This window comes from Melanerpes formicivorus, unplaced genomic scaffold, assembly GCF_026170545.1.
Source record: "Melanerpes formicivorus ecotype bairdi unplaced genomic scaffold, bMelFor1.0.p_v2 SCAF_18, whole genome shotgun sequence".
Taxonomy (NCBI): domain Eukaryota; kingdom Metazoa; phylum Chordata; class Aves; order Piciformes; family Picidae; genus Melanerpes; species Melanerpes formicivorus.
In genome coordinates this window covers 11,769,285-11,781,393 of record NW_027142370.1, presented here as the reverse complement: position 1 = coordinate 11,781,393, position 12,109 = coordinate 11,769,285, and the positions used below count along the sequence as shown (strand labels likewise).

Genomic DNA, 12,109 nt, shown 5'->3' with positions numbered 1-12,109 from the left:
GGCAAATATCACACCAGGAAATTAAGAATAAGTGAAAAACAAATCTGAAAACAGCAGGCAAAAGACCACCCCAGTAACCAGTGCTGCCTGTTCACCAGAGCAAAGCACACTAGAGAACCACAACAGTAGATCTGAGACCTGCAGAAAGGTTTCCCATGTTATTTGGTAGCGCATCAGACCCTTAATGGGAAGGTCATGAATTCAAGCCTGCAGTGGGCAGTAGTGTCCTCCCTACTCTAGTCGTGAGGTCTGTGGTGACAGGTTGGACTCGATGATCTTTGAGGTCTCTTCCAACCTTAGTGATACTGAATACTGAATTTTCCCAGGGCCACAGACCCCTGATCTGGACCTAAGTTTGACTTCTGCACGTCTGTAGACAATCCTGAGTTGCAAATGTGGTTTTGCCAATTTGACTCCAATCAGCAGAGCTGGTCTTGACCAGAGTGCCTGTACCCCCATCGTTTTCCACACCTAAAGAGTTCCATGTGGCCTGATAAACCCTCCACATCCATACTGCCATTCAGGAAAAGAAGATTCCTCAACTATTTCTGTACCTAAAGAGTACATCTGGACCACTTTGTTCTTTTATTGCGGCTGTCAAGAATCTTACTTAAACTGCTAAGAGGTTCTGCAAGCCTTTAACGGAAACAAAAAGGGCAACGTGTGCAGATGAGCTGGCTGCTTAACTCCAAGGATTTCTGTAAAGGACTATCACACATTTGGAAGTCCCCAAACCAAATGGCCCTTACCTAACTTGTGCCAACAGTGCCTGCACACGCGACCGCGGGCATGAATCCCGGACACCTACATGCTTCAAATATTGTTGTTCACAGAATCACCACAATTGCTGATTGACTCCACCAGGAAGCATTTCCTTTGTTTTGCTAGGTGGAACTGGATTGGATGGGAAGGAGTCTGGGGGGGTCCTTGCAAAAGGCAGATGACTGAATGGGTAAGGCTTAACTAAGTTATGGTTTAAAAGCATATGGAAGAGCCAGCAATTGCATCACATCTTTACTGCTTTCTTGAGAAAGCTGACGAATCCATTACTCGAAATTACACAGCTCAGTCATGTGTTGGAACAGATTTGGTGCACAAGCATTTGGAAGCCAAGGAATATGTGGTATGCATCCCTGTAATACCACGCAGCTGTCTACTAGGCTGCGGAGCTCACATACTCGCTCTCTCTACAGGGTTAGAGACTTGGGGAAAAGCAGCCTGCAATCACTTGCAGAAGGTTGAAACACTAGGCCAACCCTCTATGGCAGTTAGCAGTAAAGCACTGTACGGTCTCCCAAATGCTCAAGAGAAGTCAGCAATCTCATAAAGTTTCCAAATAGTATTCAATCTTGCAGTGCTTGATTTGATTAAAACCAGCAAACCCATGGGCAGGATGCACGGCAAACAAAACACGCTCAGTAGGGTGTGAAAGCAGGGAGGAAGGATCATAGACTCACAGAATCATTTTGGTTGGAAAAGACCTTTCAGATCATCCAGTCCAACCATTCTCTAATTCCACCAAGGCTGGTGCTAAACCACAGCCCTCAGCACCACATCTCTGCCTCTCTGAAACACCTACAGGGATTGGGATTCAACCACCTCCCTGGGCAGCCTGCTCCAGTTTTGGCAACCCGTTCAGTGAGGATATCCAACCTAAAGCAGTTCATTAATTGCATTCCATTTTCAGCTCTTGCATGGGAGTTCTGCATTTTATCTGGAGAGGGAAATGTGTGAAGTCCTGAACTGGACATTAGAATAAGAGATTTCTCCCTATCTAAAGGTGTAGGTTAGCTACTAGGCTACAGAAACCAGCTGTGGTTCGCTTGCCTTCTTTTTTTCCTCCACGAATCTCATGGTCCCATAAAGTAAGAAAACTATTACCAGGGAAGCAAACAGAGAGGAGTTCTTAACTTTTAGGAGCTAGGAGTCTTCTACAGAATTTAGACATTAGGATTTACACAAGGAGAGGCTTGGTGCTGCCTAGAACCTCGAAGTTCCATATCATTTTCCCTCTGAAAACAATGAAATAGGTAATCATAACTGAATAATCTGAACATCAAATCATTTTGCCTTATCCTTTGCATGACACAAGGCATAAAATTTCATTACCTTATTTTTGCTCCACATCCACTACCAACAGCCAACATTTTCTGCAGAGCCACAGGGCTACCTTCAGTCAGGGCTCTCCAGAGTCACATTTTTACTGAACACCAGGTTGAACGGCCCCTCTGGTCTGAGGCTGCCTGTATGCCACAGCAGCCCAGCTGGCTCTGCAATCTCCACTTTGACTGCAACTGGCATTTACAAGTCTATGAAAGGTTTCAAACAGCATTGAGAAGACAGGTTCCATTTGTACTTACAGAAGCCGCACCTGGTACCCCCTTCAAAGATGAATCCGTTTGGGACAGCTCCGTACCGCCGCAGGTCCGAGAGCTTCCACTGGCCCATGACACTAGGAGGAAGGTCTTTCACAAGGACGAGAATGTCATTGCAGAAGTGCAGGGTAGCAGGCCCACTCTCTAGTTTAGTGCCAGGTGCTACAAAAACTTGAAATCTATGAACTACCAGATAAGGAAGAAAAACAAGTTACCATAGAAAAGAGAAGGAAGGTGCCATGAGTTGTGTCACACAAGTTATTATGCTCAGCTGTGGGATGTGGGTCCACCCCTGACCACACCATCAAGATTGTAAGCAGAGCCCAGGCAGTCTCACATGAGTAGCTATAAGCTCCTTAGTCTCTATTATATCAGTTTAGGGTTGGATAAAAATGTATCTTGGCTTAATGCTACAAATGATGAAGATATAACACTACATCATCTTATCCTAAACCTTCCAGGCTACTCCCTTCAGGCCTTTCATTACTACATACAGTTTCCTTCTGTCTCTTCTAAGGACCCTGTGCCTCTCCTTCCCTTTGTGCATGCACACACATAACACTGCCCAAAGAGCCCAAAAACCAAGGCTCAAAGCAGCAGACATATTCCAGCCAGAGCTCTGTCACTGACTCATTTGCCACCTTTAGTAAGCTGTTTCACTCCATTCCTAGCAGTAAAACGGTGGAAATTACATTTTCCCACCTTTGTGAATCTTTTGGGAGTTGGTGATGCCTAGACATTTAAAATGACTAGGAAATAAAGCAATTCATGGGTAATAAACACTCTCAGATGTTGGTTAATTCTTCACATTTAACAGCCTAAACCTCAAAAGAGGGGGGTGGGGAGGGAAACATCTGTCTCATTAAAATGTACAAAACCCAGGTACAAACGCTCCACTACTGCAAGGTCCTTACCCAAAGTAGCAGCTCTTCTAGGCTGGTCCCCCATCTTCTCCTCCAGAGTTGTTGCATTCTGAATAATAAGCCACTAGGAGCACCTCAAGGGCTCAAACCTCACAATGTTTCAAAGGGAGCAATTCAAGAGAGCAAGCACCCAATTCCCAAGCAACTGTTTTGACCTCCACTACTCCTCTAGTTCCATCTTGTGATTAGACAATAAAAATCAAATTAAATAGAAGTCTCCTTTCCAGTCAGAGGAGCACTTATCAAGCAGGACATAGATTTAGCTTTTGGCTGTCCATCAAAGATCATACAAAGAGCTGCCTGCCTGTGAAATCTACAGGGTAGCTTCCAGCTACTCTCACTTCCTACAGCCACTCTTCTTCTTGCCTAAGCTGCTTCGTCGTGAATTTCAGCTGGGTCTGAGTCTTGCTTCTCATCTAAACACTTGTTATATTCTTAGATACCATCTTATCTGTAAGTCAACTCCTCATCTATGACATGCAATTTGTAAGTTCCCCAAGGCTCCAGCAGAATTAGCCACAAAGTCATTTGAGTGAAATGTGCAAGGAGACAGATCCAACTAACCACAGCTCTGCTTACAGCTCTGCCAGTAGTACTGCTGGAGAGCAAATCAATGGCCACACCATGCCCCATGTGGGGCACACAATTGTTACACAACCTGCTTGAACATAAAACTATGAAAAAGATACCCAAACCATCTCAATTAATAACATTCAGCAAGGAATCTTTGCTATAATTTGCCCAAGCCTGCCCAGTACTTTGCTGGCAATCAAACCATGGCAGCAGAAGCCTCAGGGCTTTTTCTGCCCTGTAAGTGAGCAATGGAGCACAATCTTCACCAAGCAGTTGCAAGTTACAACAGCTGCTGAAAACGAAGAGCTCCAATTCCAGACCAGTGTCCAATCTGAGCAAAGCCAAAGCAGAGGAAGAAACAGATCTGGACATGAAGCTTTGGCCACATATTGCTTTGTTGGTAAACTGGAATTGCCTTTTCCTCTTCATAGCTACTCATTGACCTGCAGTATGCTACCTTCCTCAAAATGAGGTGTGGGCTCAAGCACCCTGCTCACACCTGACCTACTTCAACTCAACTGTTTTCTCTGATCCTGGTTCTTTTATTCCAGGAATTACATCCACCTCATCTGCTGAAAAGGAAGAGAAAACACCAGGAATTCCAGTTCAAACACCTCCATTCTGTGGTCATCAGTCAAGAACAGCACTGACTCCTTTCATTATTTTTTTCCTTTTGCTTCCCAGACTCTGAGGTCATCTATCCCTAGTCTATTTTTATCACCCAGCCACCTTACTCCCAAGGCATATGAAGGCACCCTGACTAAGCTTTAAGAAAAAATACTAGTCACCATCCTCTCTTCATCCAAGTCTCCACTCTTGTATATTTCTCTCTACCCAAACTACACTCACTTTAATCTGACTTCATTCTCCTATCTGAACCTGCAATGAAAGACAAAATCCTGAATTCAAACAAACAAGCAAAAATCTTTACCCTGGTCTATCCTCTTTCCCCTAAACTTTATCCCCGCCCTCCCCCCCCCAATAATGCTCTGCAAATGACATGAGTTCAACCAATTACTTTTGCTTTCTCCTTCATGTCTTCATTTCCACATGCAATCCCTCCCCTTCCATCTTTACTCCATGGCTGCTCATATCATCATCCAATGGGCTCTATTCCTACCACACTCACAAATTTCCTTTAAAAACACAAAGCAAAACTGCGCTGCATCTGTGTTTCCTCCTACCACAACCATAACCTTCACCCCCAGAATGAGATTAAATGCTCTCTCCATAAAGAAAAACAAAAAAGATCACCAAAGTCAGACCTATCCTGGCAAATTTCAATGCTCCTTCAGGTTTTAGGACAAGTCTATGCTCTACATAGATCAGATATTAGTACAAAAACAGAGCTGGATACCATACAGCTACAGTGTATGAACTACTCCAGCTACCCATGCTTGTATCCTTCAGAAACCCCCACTAACCTTTCCCCTTATGCAAGACTTCCTTATCTGACAGCTCTGAGTGTTCATCCATACACCTCTCTTCTCATACTTCTACACTCCATTGCTGCAAAACTACCAGACCACTCTTCTCTGCATGTACTGCAAAGGAAGGAGTCCACAAATGCAACAGATGGCAAAGCATATGTAAGAAGTGATTAAGATGGCTAATGTGTCTTTCCCACACACCTACCCTCCTTCCCTAGTTCTGACTAAACAAATGTAAGGCAGACACTGTGGATTACCAATATGACCATTCTTTGTGCACCAGAGAACCTTGTAGAGCTGCTAACCAAGACAATAAAACACAAGGATGCATAAGAGTGAAGTTAGGTGAAAGTCTGTCTGCTGACAGTCCTTACTGCAAGATGCCCCTCTTCCTGAAAGGGAACAATAGCAGCAATGAACATTATCAGTGCAACACCTAATAGGCACCTCAGAAAACCAGCACTGAACGAGCTGAGTTTTACTCGGGACTCTGCTTCTCTTACCTCAGGCTCCTTCAGAATCCCCTTGTCAAAATCCCCAAGTAAATTGCAGGACAAGAAGTAGAAGCCTGATCAGTTTCACACTTTCTGATCAGTTTCACACTTTCAGTGCCAAAAATCAAGAAATTAAGAGCTCTCCCAGTTAGCCATCAGTACTGGGCAGTACTGTAATCAAAACCTATCTTAAGGGACACTCACTTGAAGCTGTCAGGGGAGGACCAGCCTCTTCACTCTCACATGAGTGACAGTCTTCTCCTTAACTGTACTCAATTTGCATTTTAGTTATGCTTTGTTTTTCTCCTTCTGGAGAAATAAAATGAAAGTGTGAGAAGACAAAGGTTACCTTCCCCCAGACTGTAGCGGATCCGTACATCCCACGCGTACATCGTCTCCTTGTTCTCGAATCCCAGCATCACAACTTGAGAGAGACAGATGATTGCAAGCGTGTGATTCAAGCCCTCATAGGAGAGCCCAGGATCCAAGCCACAGATGTCTTCTAAGGTCACACTGCTCCTCTCCTTATGCCCTTTAGCTCGTTCAGATTTATCCTTGTAGACCAGCATGAGCAGGCAGTCTAAAAGAAGCAAAACTGTCAGAGATGATGAGGCAGAACAGAAACCGTAACACACTTCTCAGTGCTTCAACACAAACCTGCTTTAGACAACAGCAGGGTCAGTCTGATCAAGTCAATGCAAGAAATCAGTTTCCTTTCCCCACCCCACTCCCAGCTAGTCTGCGGTTCTTGTTTTCAGGGAGTGCACACTGAAGGCACGTTTCAAGGGGAATCTGTAGGCTCAGAGAGAAGGACACAAATAAAAAGCCATCTGTACTTTATGCAGTGGTTTTTCCAGGTCCTCCTGAATCCAGAAGGCACCGATTCAGTTCCGAACACTAGGAGGTAGCTGTCCACATCACAAACACCCAAGACCGAGAGGCTATTGTCATCTGTATTTCCATCAGAACATAGTGAACCACAAATGAAATTCTTACAGTCGTTCACAGATTACTCAGCTACTAAATGGCGAGCAGCCTGCACTGCCAGATTGTTAGTGGCGGCTCAGGTTTCCTGCTCAAATGTTACACAGTAGCCATTGCGAAATAATCATTATGCAGCACACCTTGCAGTTTGCTTGCTGCCTTTTTTTAACCCTCTCCCTTTCCTTTTGGAAGAATTATCTTTAAATAGTGGCTTCTGTCTTTCCCCCACCACCTCTTTTCCTTTTCTTTTTCAACCCCTTCCTGCAGGTGTTTATCACACAGTAACTATGCAACAGAAGAGAGTCATTCATAAGGGACTCATCTGTCTAATGAGGAAAGGCTGAGAGACCCGAGGCTGTTCAGTCTGGAGAAGACTGAGAGGGGATATCAATAATGTTTATAAATATCTGAGGGCTGGGTGTCAAAAAGAGGGAGCCAGGCTCTTTTCAATGGTGTCCAAGGGCAATGGGCACAAACTGGAACACAAGAAAGTTCCACCTCAACGTGATGAAAAGCTTCTTTATTGCAGGGGTGCTGAAGCTCTGGAGCAGGCTTCCCACAGAGGCTGTGGAGTCTCCTCTGCAGACATTCAAGACCCATCTGGATGCATTCCTGTGTGACCTGCTCTAGGTGATCCTGCTTTGGCAGGGGACTGGGACTTGATCTTCAGAGGCTCCTCCCAACCCTACCATTCCATGACCCTAAGGGCCATGGTCGAGTGGAAAAACACTTTTCACAAGCAAACCCAAGAAAAGAAGAGTGGAGAGACCTGTGACACCTTCTGCATTAACAAGGACAGGTCACTTCCCCCAGGTTCCCAAAACATTGCACACAGTTGTAAATTAAATCAGTGGTCAACATCAAAGCTGCAACATTCACAGCTTAAGCTGACCCTCCCACCACAAAGGAGAAAGCTCCCTATGCACTGTTTTATGAATGTTGGTACGTAGTGCTCCGAGCCCTGACAAGGTGCCCCACGGCTCTCGGCTGGGCAAAGGACTGGCAAATCTCCAAAGAGGTGAAAAATGACTGAAACACTGAACCCTCTGCTAATGAAAGCAGAGCTTAGCATGGATTCTCATTTGTTTTCGTGCACCTGTTAGCCAAAACAGCTGCAACTAGGACATTTCAGCATTCTGCAACACAGTTCTGTGTCTGAAGAAAAAAACTATTGTGTCAGAAGGCAGATGAAGAAAAAGCAAATAACTGGGTTTGGCTTTTTTGTTTGTTTGCTCAGCTTGTTGTTATATGTGGTGTTTTTTTCTGGTAAACCTGGCTAATTTTGCTAGAATCATAATACAGCTTTTGAGGAATAAACTACATTAGCACTCATCAAGTTTTCAAAACAATCCCCCTCATCTCTCCCCTTCAAACTTGGCTTGCTCATGTTAGAAACCCAGGCCCACATTCACATCCAGATACTTGCTCTAGGAACAGAAATTCATGCAGAGAAGCTTAACAGATATTTAGTCAAGATACAGGCATTTAAGACACTAATACTAACTGCAGCAACTCACAAATTAAGTTTGAGGACCTCTAATTACTAAGAAACCTCCAGCCTACCAGCAACAACCTCAAAATGATGCCATAATCCATTCTGCAGCATTGCAAATCCCCATTTTCTAAGTGTAAGCAACATTCCCCTCTGAAAACACACACATTTGGAGCCTAAGTGCTTTCCTCCTTCGGAATAGATGGGGTGAAACCCGAAACCCACTTTCCCCTCTCCAGCACTACAACATCATCTCCGAACAACATGTTCAATTTCCCCTTCACAAGGATGGAAATTATTTTGGGGTTTGGAGTTTGGGGTGGCTTTTTTGGGTTTGTTTTGCCCTTTTTATTGTTTATTGTTTAAATTGCAGTGCTATTCTATGCCAAACCACTGCTCAAACTACCGAGCTCACAAAGCCAGGGTTTGCTTTTGGGTTGTGGTTTGTTGTTTTGTTGGTGTTTATTTTTTACAGCCACCAATCCTTCTGAAATAAAACTAACAATAAGAAAATAATAGTGTAATAATAAAACGAATAATAATTAAACTAATAATAATCATCACACGCACGCCCCCCAAAAAATTGCATTTTTAACAGGAACCAAAACTTGAAACCTGGATAAAAATCACCTTTCCCACTGGCTTTAGGCAGCGCCTGATAACGAAGCTACTTTAAAGCCTTCTCTCCAAAGCCAGACACACAAACGCTATCCCCCCCGGGCACCGGCCTCATGCCTCGGCGTTACCCCCGGTAACGTTCCCCGCCCTAGGGGCCCGGAGCGTTTCTGCAGCCGCTGCACGCCCTCGGGTGAAGGAAAAGGGGCCCCGAGCCCTTCAGGGACGCCAGCCCGAGGCCCTGAGGAGCTGCGGAGCGCTGCTCTTCGTTGCACCTCGGGGGACCCGGCAGCACCGGTTCCTATTTTGGGCCGCCGGCTCCGCTGTCAGACAATTTATTCCCCACTCCCACGATTAAAATTAGTAATAATCATAATCAAATAAAAATATTAAAGAGCGGAGACGGCTCGAGAAGAGCCCCGCCGAGGGAGATCTCCGGCGGCTGCTTACCCCCGAGGGAAGCGCCGTAACTCCCTGCCCCGGAGCCCCAAACTCCGGCCTCCCAGCTCCGGGCAAGTGAGGGACGGGCACCCCGGCGCCTGCCTCCCCCGCTCAGGACGGGCTCCCTTCTTACCTGCCACGGGGGACGGCTTGCGCAGCACCAGCCACCTATTCTTCCACTGCAACGAGAGGCAAAAGGAGAGGGTTAGCCAGGGTCGGAGGAGGAAAGAACGGGCTCTCTCCCCTCCCGGGAAAGGGGGTGTCGGTCGGGGACCCCCTGCCCCGGCCCGCCGCGGGACCGGGCCGAAGGGGCAGCGGGAGCAGGGACCTTTTTTCCATCTCTCAACTTGACGTGACCCTCCACCACCACGGAATCCGTCATCTTCAGTCATGATTCCGGACAGCTGCGCCCGGCTCGCTGCTCCCTCCCCGCGCTCTGGCCGAGGGGTCACTTTCAAAATAGCTTTATTAGGGCCCCGCACAGGCACAGCGAGCGGCGCCGGCGAGCGGCCAGCGCGGCCCGGCCCTTCCCTGCGCCCCCGGCCCGAGGGGAAAGGGGATCCCGGGCAGTTTTTCACTGGTTCTTTATTCTCTTTTTTAATTTTTTTAAATTATTATTATTGTAGTTTGGTTTTTTTGGGGGGTGGGTTGTTGGGTTTTTTTATTTTTGGAGGGGTTTGACTCCGACTCGTGGCTGTTGGAAGCCGGAGACACAAGCTGGGATTCCGGAGGGCAACAGCCGCCTCCGCTGATCTCATCCCCCCGGAGCACACGACCCCGGTGAAGCGCCGAGTGCCGCTCCCGCCACCCCGATCCCGCTCCGGGCTTTGCAGCTGACCGCCGGGGCAGCCCTGCGGCTGGGGGCGGCGGAAAATCCCGGACTGGATTCCCTTCTTCGTCTGTTTCCGCGGATCGGGTCCTGGTGGACCTAAACACCGCTTCCCGGCCCCCCGCTGCCAGCGGCTTCCTCAGAACGCCCACATTTCTCTTTCCAAGTGTAATTACCGCTCCCCTTGGCTCCCTGAAGATATGCAGCCAGCTACCCTGGATAAAAATACTCCTTTTTTCCTTCTTTCCAATGCAACTGTCACAAGATAACAACCCACTTACACCCAACCCAGAGCAGCTACAATTAATAGAATAAGATGTGTTAATGATGTCCTCAGATTCATTTCAACAAGAAATGGACTAATTAGAGTCCATTATTCTAAAAATACTCCTACTACATCTTTGATGGTAATTAGTTCTTCAGCTTGTTGGAGTTGTTTTTTAAATAGCACCACAGCACACTTTTGTTTCAATAGCATAATGAAAGGGTTTTTTAGATGTTTGCCTTTATTTCCTCCCTTTGAATCGGTCAGTTTGCATGAAATAACACATCACTTAATAAAACCATCCTTAAGTGTGTTTCATAATGAATTAGGGACATGTTGGTTCAACTGGCTTTAAATTCTAATTTCATTTCTGTATAAATGATAGGGGAAATATTCAGATAAGTTTTATGAGGGGTTATTTTAGTCCTCATAAATATCAGATTAGTCTTCAGAAGAGCAGCTGAGGGTACTGGACTTGCTTAGCCTGGAGAAAAGGAGGCTGAAGAAGACCTCATTGCTCTCTACAGCTCCCTGGAAGGAGATTGGAGCCAGGTGGGTGTTGGTCTACCTAGTACCAAGTGACAAGATGAGAAGAAATGGCTTCAAGTTGTGCCAGGGGAGGCTTATGTAGGATAGTAGGAACAATTTCATTGCTGCAGGACTGGTCAGGCATTAGAACAGGCTGCCCAGGGAGATGATGGAGTCACCATCCCTGAAAGTGTTAAAAAAATATGTAGACATGGCACTTTGGGACATGGTTTAGTAGCCATGATGGTGTTGAGTTGATGTTGGTTGGACTCTATGATTTTGAAGGTCTTTTCCAACCAAAACGTTTCTATGACTCTATAAAATTTTACTAGTCAGTTTAAGTTGGATTTTGATTTTTAACCCAAGGGATAAGCACTTAAAAAGAGGAGAAAAATACAGAGGATGAGTTTCCATGAGGTAATGCTCACCAGCAAGGCAGGAGGCAGAAGGTGGCTGGAGTGCCCTACAGGAATGTGACCAATGCCAGGGACGTGAGAAGTTGGGCAAGGACCTTTCACTTAAACTGAACATTTACTTTCCACTCCTAGTCTGGGTTTGTGGATTTAATACAGTGCTGGTCACCTTAGAGCAAATGCTGTAATTAATGAGATTTAGTTCCACCAAGTCAATGTGCTAACAGCGGACTGACGGTCTGCTTGGAGCCACAAATCAGTTTTAATACACACAAAGCATGACAGTATTGACTGAAGTTTTGTCATTTAGACCTTTGAGGGTGGAAAATAAACTGTTTCACTTGTAAATGTTCAATATCTTTCAAAAATATGCTTTATTGATGGCATTGGTGTTGAGTTTTAGTTGATTTATAGTGATGCAAGCACTTAGGTTTGAAAACAGGACAGCTAAAAAGCTCTAAACAAATTGTCAGAACCACCAGGCTAAAACCTTTTCTACCAAACTGCCACCTTCTCTGCAGCAAGAGAAGGCTGAAAGAGTACACAGAACACAAAACGACCAGAGTGAAAGCATGCACAATGTGGATGGATATTAATTTCCAAGTGCAACTGAAGTCACAAAACAGATATGAATGTTCAGAGTGGCATAAGCTTTGTGTGGAAACCTCTTCCAGATGAATTCCTTCCAAAGAAGAATAAATATTTCCTTCATGCTGATTTAGTACTTGTCTTTCAGCAGCAGGTACA

At 45.6% G+C, this 12,109-nt stretch overlaps 1 protein-coding gene across 1 annotated transcript in view; it reads right to left on the bottom strand.

The window, feature by feature from the left end:
- Positions 1-10,142, bottom strand: part of DOK7 (docking protein 7) — a 50,704-nt gene extending 40,562 nt beyond the window's left edge. Inside the window, exons 1-4 of the mRNA XM_068149645.1 lie at positions 9,656-10,142; positions 9,461-9,506; positions 6,145-6,375; positions 2,361-2,561 (exon numbers count right to left, since the gene is read on the bottom strand). Of these exons, the coding sequence (XP_068005746.1) occupies positions 2,361-2,561; positions 6,145-6,375; positions 9,461-9,506; positions 9,656-9,709 (532 nt within the window). The 5' untranslated portion in view covers positions 9,710-10,142. The remainder of the gene's footprint in view (positions 1-2,360; positions 2,562-6,144; positions 6,376-9,460; positions 9,507-9,655) is intronic.
- Positions 10,143-12,109: the final 1,967 nt, after the last annotated feature.